At 36.5% G+C, this 12,350-nt stretch overlaps 1 protein-coding gene across 1 annotated transcript in view; it reads right to left on the bottom strand.

The window, feature by feature from the left end:
- Nucleotides 1-7,540: 7,540 nt before the first annotated feature.
- The window catches only part of LOC123309928 (protein O-mannosyl-transferase TMTC2), a 188,352-nt gene continuing 183,542 nt past the window's right edge, over nt 7,541-12,350 (bottom strand). The window contains exons 9-10 of the mRNA XM_044893237.1: nt 9,784-9,962; nt 7,541-8,186 (exon numbers count right to left, since the gene is read on the bottom strand). Coding sequence (XP_044749172.1) covers nt 8,031-8,186; nt 9,784-9,962 — 335 coding nt within the window. The 3' untranslated portion in view covers nt 7,541-8,030. The remainder of the gene's footprint in view (nt 8,187-9,783; nt 9,963-12,350) is intronic.

A 12,350-nucleotide genomic window follows, 5' to 3' on the forward strand; every position in this document is an offset into this window, starting at 1 on the left:
ACCTCCACAGCTTTTATAACCTCCTCGTTGAAAGAAAATTTACGACCTTTTAAACTTTTTTTAGTTGAGGACAGAGATTATAGTCAGATGGAGCCAAATCTGGTGAATAAGGGGAGTTTTCTAGTATTTCAAACCCTAAATCACGAATTTTTTGCATGGCAACATGAGATTTGTGTGCAGGGGCGTTTTCGTGCAAAAACAAAACGCCTTTGGATAGCTTTTCGCGCCTTTTCTCTTTGATTTATTTCCGTAGAGTGGTAAGTAATGTCGAATAGTAATCTCTGGTTATTGTTTTATCCTTTTCCAAAAAATCAATCTTGATTACCTTATGGCAATCCCGAAAAACTGAAGCAGAACTTTTCCAGCAGATTTTTGGACACGAAACTTCTTAGGTTTTGGAGAACCAGAGTGTCGCCATTTCATCGATTGTTGCTTTGTTTCTGGATCGTTAAAATGTACCCAAGTCTCATCCATAGTAACAATTCGGTTTAAGAAGTCTACATAGTTTTCAAACTGCTTCTACCCTTGCACGCTTTTGGTCAACATTTGGGGATCCATTTTGCAGCAATTTTTCTCATGTCCAAATTGACATAAACTATATGAAGAACGCGTTCGTACGAAATATTCAGTGCTTCAGATAACCGTTTTAGCCCTATTCGACGGTCTGATAAAATCATGTCATGAACTGCATCGATATTTTCGGGTACTGACACAGAAACTGGCCTTCCCGATCGGTCATCATCTTCAATGGAAAATTTACCTCTTTTGAAGCTTGCAGTCCAATTTTTTACGGTAGCATACGAAAGACATTGATCACCAAGGGTATTAAGCGTATCTTCGTAAATCTGCTTACCTCGTAACCCTTTTAAATACTAGTTCTCGATGATGACTCGATACTCCAATTTTTCGATTTTCACAAGTTCGGTGGACATTAACTTTCTTTTAATTTATTGTGGTTTACTTTTCTGACCTCTAACTTCACACTGACACTTCCAATGAGTTATTGTTCGTTGCTATGGTAACGCAACACAACAACGAACAACGGAAAGACAAGAAACTTCTTATACAGAGTGTCCGGGAAGTAACTGTATATAATATTATCAGGTATAGTGTAGAACTAGCTGAAGTAGGATTGACTATTAAAAATTAATTTCAGGTTTTCCTCAGAAAGCTACACAGGGTGATTTTCGAAATTCATGGCTTTGGAAAGCCAGAAATTAATTTTTCCCACTCTATTTCTGATGAGAGTATGTACAGTTAATCCCGGGACACCCTGTATAGAAAGAAAAGTGTCCTCTTCTGCTCCAATCGATCGCAACCCCTACAAATTCCCAGCAAACATTCACTTTGCGAACTCCGAAAATGTGGCACAATTTAGAGTAGAGATTTTAATCTCTCGGTTAAAATATCGTATCAAGTGTCAATTATAAGGGCTCAGCTTTGATATAATATCGAGTTTCAAGGAAAAGGAACCGCCATGAGAAATGCCTGAAACTTTCCGAGCTGACAGGCGTAACGGCGAAATCCAAGACAGTGTTTATATGAGCCCCGGGAGCTTTGAAATTCCGGAGGGGAACTTTCCATTCTGTCTCCTGATGAGAATGGTTTTAATTACTCTTTAGCCTGTACAAAGTTGTATGACGCGAATAATGACAGAAGTTTGTGATGGTATTAGAAATTGAACAGGTTTAAATTAGGGAATTATTTGGGCGATAAGAGAGCAATTTTCCTTTCAAAGGGTTGGGGAGTACAAAGGAATAGTGAAATGAGCGTTTTTCAATTCACCGTTAGGGCTACTGTTAACCTAATCAAGGTTTCGGAGCATGGAAAAGCGAAGAAGTAATTTGAATGGGAAAATTTAACATAATTTGTATACAGGATAGCCTCGTTTCCAACAAAATATGCAGGAAAAAATTCGACTACCGTAGATTCGGGTGACTTGGGACGATTTTGAAATTCAACTTGTCATATTTCAAAAACGGTGACTGATTTTCTTGTGAGAAAGAGGTTTAAATATGCTTAATGACTCAGACCATTGATTAGGATATGTTCCACGCCTCAGAATTATAAATTTTGAAAAAAATAAAATAAACTAAACCCACCGATTTGGTAGGCTTGGGACACAAGTTAAAATCTATTGATTTCTCTACTATCAAATAAAATAGGTGATTTGGGACGGTGCATAGTTTTGAAAAATTAGAATTTGTAATTATATAATTGAAATTCGGTAAGAAAATTAAAGGATAAACCCCTATTACAGCGAAAGTAAATATATTGCAACTCAAATGTAAAAAAACTACACAAATGAAGGGAACTGTGATTTCTTTCATTTTTTGGTGATTTCTTTATGGAAATAACGTAAATAATAATATCCTGCGAAAAATTGGAATATTTCCTGCTGCCAATGCGCCGCTTGTATCTATTGGGCATTGTCCAAGTCACCCTATGAAACAACAAAAGAAATTAATGAGATCCGTGTTGCCGTTTAATTTGTAAACAACCTTGTTTCATGACATATCTAATATCCCACGTATCCAGAAAAAAAATTACACATGCACAAAGTGAAACACATGTACAGGACACTAGAAAGTATAAGGGCCATAAAAAAAAGCGCTTTTACTCTCCTGAATTCGTTAATTTTTCCTGTCAATTCAAACGCTCTGGTCACGGCAAACTCAACAGGAAATAATTGTTAAACTAACCGAAAAGACGCTACACAATCTTATAAGTTTGTCCCTTCACTCATAAATGGTGAGAAACAAATAAATCTGCAAGGGGGGTAATTGTCCCAAGCTACAGGACTGTCCCAAGTCACCCGAATCTACAGGTACATCGATATCGTTGAAAATCACCTAAAAATCCTTCTGTGTGTGGATAACCTTAGCCTTTGAACATCACGAAATTTGGCTAAGAGGATACAGACTCAGAATCAGTAAAAAAAATTCTTCCTGTGTGTGCAATGCATTGTGCACACGCCACAAGTCGCAATTTTGCTGATTTTGGCGGAAATTAGAAAAACAGTTACTGGGATATTCAAATTTTTCGATACAACACAAATTAGACCCTTTAGTTTGTAATTTTGAATCTATGGATGTGAAGATTTACACTTTGGTGCTAATCTGAAGCTCGACATAGAATATAGATTCTGGTTAGAATCGATTCAGCCGTTTTTGACTTCTCTGAAATTTAGCAGAATTTTGGATCTCTTTTGGAGATTTTTGATTGTCAGGTATGGGGATTTTTTCAAACGAATTTCAATTCAGGTGGTAGAAAAGGAAATGTTTTACTAGCAAAATTATGATGTACCATATCTTTTATAAAAGTTCCCCCTCGATGAAAAACAAACTCTTTCATTTCGGAAGATGGCCAAATAGGTAGATTTCTTTTATTCAGATTACTAGAACCACAAAGCTCGAAGCCACTTTAATAAATCTACCGGTGTTTTGATCCACTTGAGAACTTTTCTTCAATACTGTTAAAGAATGTTAGGATTTTTTTCTTACCCTGAATTTTATTGATCCAGCTGGGCTACTATCGGAGGATATTCTATATTCTTGTATCTATCATCGAGATACCTACCTCCTACCTTATTTTCTGAGTATGAAAATTGTCCTAGTTTACCCCACTTCTGAACTGAAATATGGTTCAATAACTGCTCATAATTTTTGTCCACTTTTTCCAGTAATGAACAAGCTGATATAGGATTGGGATATTGTTTCCAATGAAATGAATGAAACAACTTCTTACATAAAATAGTCTCAAGCTTTTATTCACAATTTCATTAATTACATAATAGATAATCATTACATCTTACAGATCAGTAAAAGCCAGACTGAAGGGTACATTAATGGTATCATCTCTTGAAATTGTTAGAAGCCTCACATAATTCAAAAATGTATTTAAACATCTATTATCAAAACAATTCAAAGATATGTAGATAATGTTTCAGTTAGCCGTATATAAATAAAGTTTCATCACATTCTTATATACATTATCACTTCTCGTCAAATTTACAACTTATCTACACCTATTTATATCTCTCTTGATTAATACCGAGTTTGTTCATACAAATACGCAGAAAATATTACGGAGAACTGTACTTCTCTTGAAACTTCTCCAGTCTCTCTGTTTTTTTTTTAAAATTTAAAAAAAAACTGTGTTTATCAGCAGTTTCACTTAATATATCTTAATTATGTCATATGAAATAAAACTTGTTTTGTACTGAAGTAAAGAAATAATTATCGGTTATTGGCACAACTTTAATAAACTGGAGAAATTGAGGCTTGTATTTTGATTAATTTCTTAGGGAGTATTTTTACTGGAGATGGAAGTCATTAAATGCGGAAGCATCACAAAAAATTTACTCACTCCTAGTACCGGAATACTACCGGAATTTCTGATATTCATGAGCATTCACTCTTAAAAATCTTTACAATTACATCGAGTTGGAAGGATTTGTTCCTTTCTATCAGTAACCAAAAAAATATTCGTTTATATCAAACAGCATACCCTGAATAATGTTTCAGTTATTTACGGATAAAACTTGGTTTTATACTGTGAGTTTAATTCCATACCAATTTTACGACCATTGATATTGAAAGAATCATCATCTATATACATTTTGCAGGCTTACCTAAAGACGTCAGTAAACAAAAATCAAATGAACAAAGAAGAAGAGGACACAGCTTTAGACTTTCAATAAGTATACATAGTATTGAAAAGTTATAGCATGTCTCCTCATCGAATTAAGTTACAGAAAGCAATGGTTCCAACTCAGAAAGTATCTGCATCTTATGGAACATAAATAAAAATTGATTAATCATTCTTGAATCACGTACGTTAATACAGTTTCACTTCAAAGTTTCGATAATTTCATTGATTCCGTCAGTTCAAAATACTCCCTAATCTATGTTACTCATGATGGACGACATATGTCGTAGCACATAAGATATATATGGCAGAACAACACTCTCTTCAAGATTATATACAATACATTTTTTACATTTTTCTCCCATGGGGTTAGATCAATTCGATTGTTCAGTTTCCTTCCGATGAGGGTTTATTTAACTATCTAACTCAAGCTTAACTTGAGATCCACCTAACGATTATGAGTTAATAATATTGTCATTATCGGAGTTGATCGTATAAATGCCACGTTATATTGGACAATTTGCTGAGATCGATTTTCAACAGTAGAAACTCCCTTAAATGAAACCGACAACCTAAATTTGCATCTCTTATAAACTCATTTTCTGCAGGAAAAATTATCGTCGGTATGTATTATCGTCGCTTCCTCTTTTTTTCTTCATTCATTTTTTTATTTTATTCCATTGTAAAAGAAATCAGAAAATTTCAGATATTATAAAGGTTCACACGAAGTAGAAGAGGCTAGTATATCGCACAAAAATATCGTCAATAAGTAATTTCAATTCTTTCGAAATAAGTGATAGTTTGCCCCAAAGACTCACGTTATTCCGGTATTGAGAAAAATATAATCATTTTCCCGATTTTTCCAATATGATATATAGGTAGAAAACAGGATAAGATGAGGCATTTTTTGACAGAAGGTAGAAGTCATCAAAATATGTCACTCCACCAGAAATTGTATACAAGATGGCTGAGCTACAACCACCAGTTCGACAAAAGTTCATTAAATTTCAATTACCGGACTGTGGAAGGTGACCCCGGCATAGGAAGAAGAAAACAATGCATAAACATAGGGCTGGACAATCAATGGTTCAGTATTTCCGACTCTATCTGATAAGATGCATCAGATTATTCGAAAAAATTGTAGTATCTTCCGATTTAGGGGCAAAAACGCCTTGAAAATTGAGACACTTCATTGAAAATTCTTATATTGACAAAGTGCTATTATTGTTATACTTTTTCATTCCATTTTCATGACGATTGTTGTGAAGAAAATTTGTGAATAATTTAGACGATTTTTTTTGGTTATATTTTCTATTGTTTTACACTATCATCACCAAACAAATTTTCCCATTGTTTTGCGATAATTAAGATAAGAAGTTATCCAGAGTCGTATTAGGATCTATTTCAGTAATCCTTTTCAACTTTGTCATTTTGAAAGCTTTGTATAGGATTTTTTGTGAAACGCTTATTTTGACCAGTTCTTCCTACTGTTAAAAAAAAGCCTCAGCTTCAAATACACCTCATATAATTTTCATCTCAGCCATTTCTAGGTGATCCTGCTGATCAGTGAATCATTGAATAATTCAATGAAATATTATGAAATCTTCGCAGGGGAGAACTTTCAGAGGTCGAAGTAGGACATAAATTTTAAACAAATGGATGCTATAGAAGCTCTTTGTCCCAGTTCATCTTATTTGACTAGAATTCTTAGGAAGCTCACACAGTAGCATATCCACTACAAAAAAACAAAGTTCAAAACATGTATACCTACCTAAAATTCACTATTTCATTCACGAAGGTTGATTCTTGAACATTGAAAAATAAAGAATAAAAAGAAAGCATTGTGTTCCTTACATGAAATCAAATTTTTTCCAATTAAAAATTTTCCCGATATTTTTCGATAATATCTAAATTTCTGGAGTACAGATATTGACGCGCTACATCACTGCATTTTCGATTCTACGCTGCTAACGAAGGTTTGTTTAGGACAGTGTAAACAAGGTGGCCGAATCTTCGGTGCCTAGAATGAAGCACTGCAATGATTAGAGCATGTTAACTTTATCAGCTCCGCTCATCTTCCGACCGCAGCATCACTTAACACTCCATGAAGCCGCATTTCGTATTATCGTCAGTGGTTTCAAGATACCATACGCCGATAGATGGGGTTAGCGAGGGCGGAAACTGCCGTGGAAACCCATAGATTCAGACCCATCAATAAACACTCTATAGACCTCGCGAATTGGAAGGAAAATATCCAGCGCTAAAACAATTAGACCTAGAGGTGCTAATGAATCAGTTTGCATGTTTGTTGATAAACTAAATCGAATGCTTGCTCAATTCAGTTTAATGTGGTGGATACCGGGCTTTGATAGCTTCATTCGTGGGTATCGAATTTGAAAGATATTGAAATGATTATACTCATTTTGTAGCTGGAAGAAAGACTCCTTATGAGAGTGGTACAAAATTAATTTGATGAGAAAATGATCTCTTTTCTGAAAAGAGATCATGGCAAATTTCATTTAAAAATCAAGTGAAGTAGGGTGAAGTGCTGAAAAAATTGAAATGAAGGCGCTACAAGACAATAAGTTTTTCATTGTATCACTGTTTGCTGTTTCTTATAGTACCATCTATTTTTTTAAAGCATAATTTGGCTTTGGTAAGTGTGTCTCAGTGCGGATCGATCGATATTTTATCATATTCATGTTGATTTGTGTTCTTCTGTGTGTGTTATCGTTTTTCGTTTATATTCACGATATTATGTATTTTTTAGCCCTGAAGAAGCGACAATATATGTTGCGAAACGTTGGCATCAGCAAAGATTTGCTGATATTTTCACCTTCCTAATTCCCATTAACGTACACTTACATGATGTTAAGTGGAAGTGAGCTTTTAAGTCTTGATTGAAATGAACTAGGATATATTGCAGTTTGCCCTTCACGAGGAGAGATTGAAATTTTACGATGCCAAAAATACATCATTATTGTCCCTGTCGAGCTTAGTATACATAGGCTGTTGTGTTAAAGGGAACTCCAGTAAATTTTAAATAAAAAACCTTCGTATGAATCAAAGAGGAACAATGAATATAAAATTGGAAGCTTTATGGAAACTTCAAACAAAAACTAACGGTTTGAATCAACAAATGAGTAGAAACTCCTGTTGAAAATCTTTCTCGAATCGTCCCTTCTCTCTCGCCCTACCAGAAAATCCTTGTGATCTCGGATCTAGATTTCTTAATCCTCTGGTAAACACGAATCTTATAAAAGTTTCATTTTTCGTGGCCCCATTCAAAATTTTTTTTTGTAAATTCAAATCATCTCACTTATCAGTCGCGATTTGGTTAACAAATTTTAATTCCTTCTGGAGTCGTCGTTGGACCATCGTCAGGTGGATGTGATAGCGTGGAGTTTGTGAAGATTCGTTATCGTGGTGGCGTCGTTGGGCTGTAATCTCAGGGCGTGCCTGTAGTTGGAAGCAGCTTCGGCGTATTTTCTGTTCAGATGTAGGATGGCTCCCAGGTTCGTGTAGCTTCTGGCGTCCTGCAACAAGGAAAATTATTGAAAGAGTGGATTTAAACGGAGGTGAGGGAGCTTTTGATAGAGTATGGCACGAAGACCTTATCTACAAGATGAAAAAAGCAGGATATTCGACCAAGCTGTGCAAGATTATAAGGAATTATCTGGGGAATAGAAACTTTTATGTGAAGATAGATGGAGCAACCTCTAAAACCAGACAATTGGAAGCGGGAGTGCCTCAAGGATCGGTACTTGGACCTCTGCTTTACGTAATATACGTTCGTTATATCCCGAAGAATGCTAGACATATGCTCACCTTGTACGCAGATGACACAGGAATAGCGTTCAGACATCGACGCCCAGAGATCATACACCAGAGACTGCAGGAAGCCATAGATAAATTACTCAAATGGTGCATCAAATGGAAAATCCAATGAATGGAAGAAAGACGCAAGAAATATTACTGCAAAAGAGAAGATTGAGGATGGAAGAAAACCTTGAAGTTAATGGAGAAGAGGTTGAATGGGAAAATGAAGCAACATACCTAGGAGTGAAGCTTGACAGAGGACTTACATAGAAAAACCACATCAAATGTGCAGTTGAGTAGACTCTATCCACTCGTGGGCAAAAGAAGTCATATGAATAAGAACATCAAGTTGACGATGATTAAAACTATCGCGCGACCACAACTCACATATGGATCGGCGGCATGGGGCTTCGCAGCCAAGACCCACATCAAGAGAATACAGGCCACTGAGAATAAACTCCTTTGAATGGCGATGGATGTACCCTGGTTTGTTAGGAACCAACAAATCTACAAGGACTTGAAATGGAAACCAGTTACAGAATTTATGAAGATAAAGGCGGAAAGGATATTCGACAAAGCCAAACAACATCCAAATGAGGAATTACGAAGATTAGTCGACTACGATCCAACAGAAGAAGCTAGAAGGTCAAGAACCTACCACCGAAGACCGAGAGATCAGTTAAGGATTCAAAAATAATAATCAAACCATTTCAGCTTTTTTCCCAAAAAAACTGTTTTATGCTTATGCCACTCTGTGTACATCTATAATTATTATTTCGGGCTTTCCGACTTCACCTCCAGTAGAACTGTTAGAAATAATTCAATTATCTTTATGGACCATGCCATCTGAAACCACCATCCCTTAAATTTTCAAAGCTTTATTGTCCCCAGCCAGACTCATCCTATATTTGCGCAATTAATAAGATCGATATATTATGAACAGCCTGCCACTCCCGAACTGGGGTTCATCAATCACATGGAAAATCAATTATGGAAAATATTGACACTCTAGGGGACGGTGCCAGCAGAAGTAATTACAGAGCGCATAAATATCGATAACATTCATATTCACAATTTATTCGGACTCATGAAAATATTTTCGATCCGCGTTGAATGTCACTTGAACACCAAAATCATCGGGCAGAACTTGATAGAAGATTCGTCTATTGCTATTCTCGTCATAATGAAATAAAATAAAAATTATTTCTGAATGAAGAGAGAAGAAGAATCGTCAAGAAATATGAACAGTACTAGTTTGAAAGGAGACGATTTTAAATACTATTCTTGAACTTAGAAATAAAATCCAGATCTCACCATTGGTTTAATTTTTACGGCCTTCCTGTACCACATTTCAGCTTCTTCGTATCTTTCAGCCTGTCTCATTGCTGTTGCCGCTGCTACTGCCAACTCAAAATCCATCGGCCTTAGTTGAGCTGCTTTTTCATAATGTACTGCAGCTTCCTTGTATCTCTTCGTTGATGCTAGAAATTCACCTGAAACAAAGAGAATATCTCAATGGTGGAAGAATTGTTGATTTTCATTTTCCACAAAGTGTCTTCAGAAACAGTAGGTATATTCCCTAAGTATCAACGGTTCAATATACATGAAGGAGAAAGTGAAGATAATATACCTAGTTGTAATAATGAGCATAGTAACTACTTATTAACCTTGAGTATCTCCAAGTGCTCTAATAAAATTGAATGCCTTCATATCCAAACAGCACCAAAATTTTCGCTGAACATTATCCGAATAATACAGTTACATTCTACTTGTTATTTCACCTCAAGATAGCAGTAGCCACTGACCAATATCTCCATAAAATAATAAAATCTGTCTCATGATAAACACTTCTTAATTTCCCAGTAGAGTTCAGTTGTGTTGAATTAAAATATCTTCTGAATAGGAGGGGTTTCCTTCCTACCAATTTGATTCACAGAAAAAAGGTCGATTAACCATGGAAAGTTATTCAATTAGTAGAAAAATCAAAAGGGCACAGGATCTCCAGGTTTAACGTTATCAGAATATTTCATGTTGTCTTTCTTCTTGCTTTCCGCTTGAAAGGTCTGTTTATGAAAGAGAAATCATGATGATCGCCAAGAAGAAGTGGTAGTGTTAAAAAAAAGTTTGAGAGAATACCTCTCCATTTCATTACTTTTTTGTCGAGACAAAATTCAAATCAACACCTTCCACAAACATGAATCAGGAAAACTCTAACATCTTCAAAAAAAATAAATATTCATATTTCATTCAATCTTTCTCAGGTTCCAACTTGATTATCTTGAATTATTCATGTTGAAGTTGTATTGAGTTGATTCATTTTCATTAGTGTCAAAATTAGGTATTAAATAATAACCCTTCATTATTCCACAAAATTTCGAGGTATTTAAGCTATACTTCTTCATTTGATTGATAGTTAAACGTTTTATTGAACCGTGAAGCCCTTGATAGCCCATTGAGTTTCATTTATCATAATAATATTCATTAATCTATAAAAGTTGATTTTTTTCGTATCGTCGAATCGAATATATTCAGAATTTTCAGGAGGATGAGAACATCGTTTGAATTAAGGGAGAGGGATCACTCACAGGGGTTTTCTGAAAGACCCTATACGAAACGGCTCGGATTAAAGGATACAGGCTGTTGAAAAACCATTTAGTTATATCTCACACACGTCTTCCAGTTTTCTCATTATGACCATTTGTACCATAAATAAACAAAAAATTCAAAGAACTCAACTCTTTAAGCCAAGTTGGTTGCTATCTAATGGATATTTGAACGTTTTGTAACGGCAAAAACCCGAGTGCCGAGTATTTCAGATCTCCACCTGCGTCTAACCTAACCTAACCTAACCTCTCATTTCGTCTGTTTTCACCTAAACTCAATAGAAACTTCTAATTCCAATCCTATATCTACGCCACTGTGTGCTAGCGTGACGTCAGTGGGGGCAAAACCCGAGTGGCGAGTATTTCCGATCTCCACCTGCGTCTATTGTTTACTGATTGCTGGGTGTGTTGGACGGATAAACCCAAACCTGCCACTGCGACCAAGCGGTCTATTGTAGCACACAGGCAAGCTCATAGAGCTAGATCTCTCCCTCCAGTCCCATCCTACCCAAAAAGGAGATGATGTCGGAGGGGGAGTGATTCTTGAGTTCCTCGAGGATCATCTTCGGAGAGCCAAAAACTCCATGTCTGACCCTGTCTGCCGCCGGGCAGTCACAGAGGATGTGCTCAATTGTTTCGTCCTCCTCTAAGCAGAGTCTGCAGAGCGGGTCATTGACGATGTTGAGTTTTTTGGGCTTTGAGTCTGCAGTGTTCTGTGAAAACCGCTATTATAGATCTCAGATTAGTTCTAGCCAGCGACTGGTGTATGGGCTAGGAGGCACTGAAATAGCCCTATGCGAGTGACGCAATCCAGGACGGTTGCGCCAGTGCTCCAGGACCGTTTGCCTTATCCAGCTGTTGTTTCGTTCCCTGATTAAGGAATTAGAAATTCCTATACTGTGTTACGGGCCAATAAGCGTTGATGTTGCGCCTTCTCTGGCTAGAGCATTCTATGCATCGTTGCCACTGAAGCCAGGTACCCAAATCAGTTGCAGTCTGTTTGAACTTCCCAATTTGGTGAGTTTAGATCTGCATTCAAATACCTGTGCCGAGTTGCATTTGTCTGCCGCGAGAGATTTGATCGCAGCTTGACTATCCGTTAGGATTTTTATTGATCTGCCCGCCCAACCACTGTCAAGTAAATTGCTTGCGCACAGATCAATGGCGAAGATTTCTGCCTGAAAAGCTGTCGCCGACTTTCCCAGACTGGCACTGAGTTTAGTCAGCGGTCTACGGCTGACTGGTTCTGGAGCCATCAGTAAACCAGCAAGGTCCTTG

This window comes from Coccinella septempunctata, chromosome 3 (assembly GCF_907165205.1).
Source record: "Coccinella septempunctata chromosome 3, icCocSept1.1, whole genome shotgun sequence".
In the NCBI taxonomy this organism is placed as follows: domain Eukaryota; kingdom Metazoa; phylum Arthropoda; class Insecta; order Coleoptera; family Coccinellidae; genus Coccinella; species Coccinella septempunctata.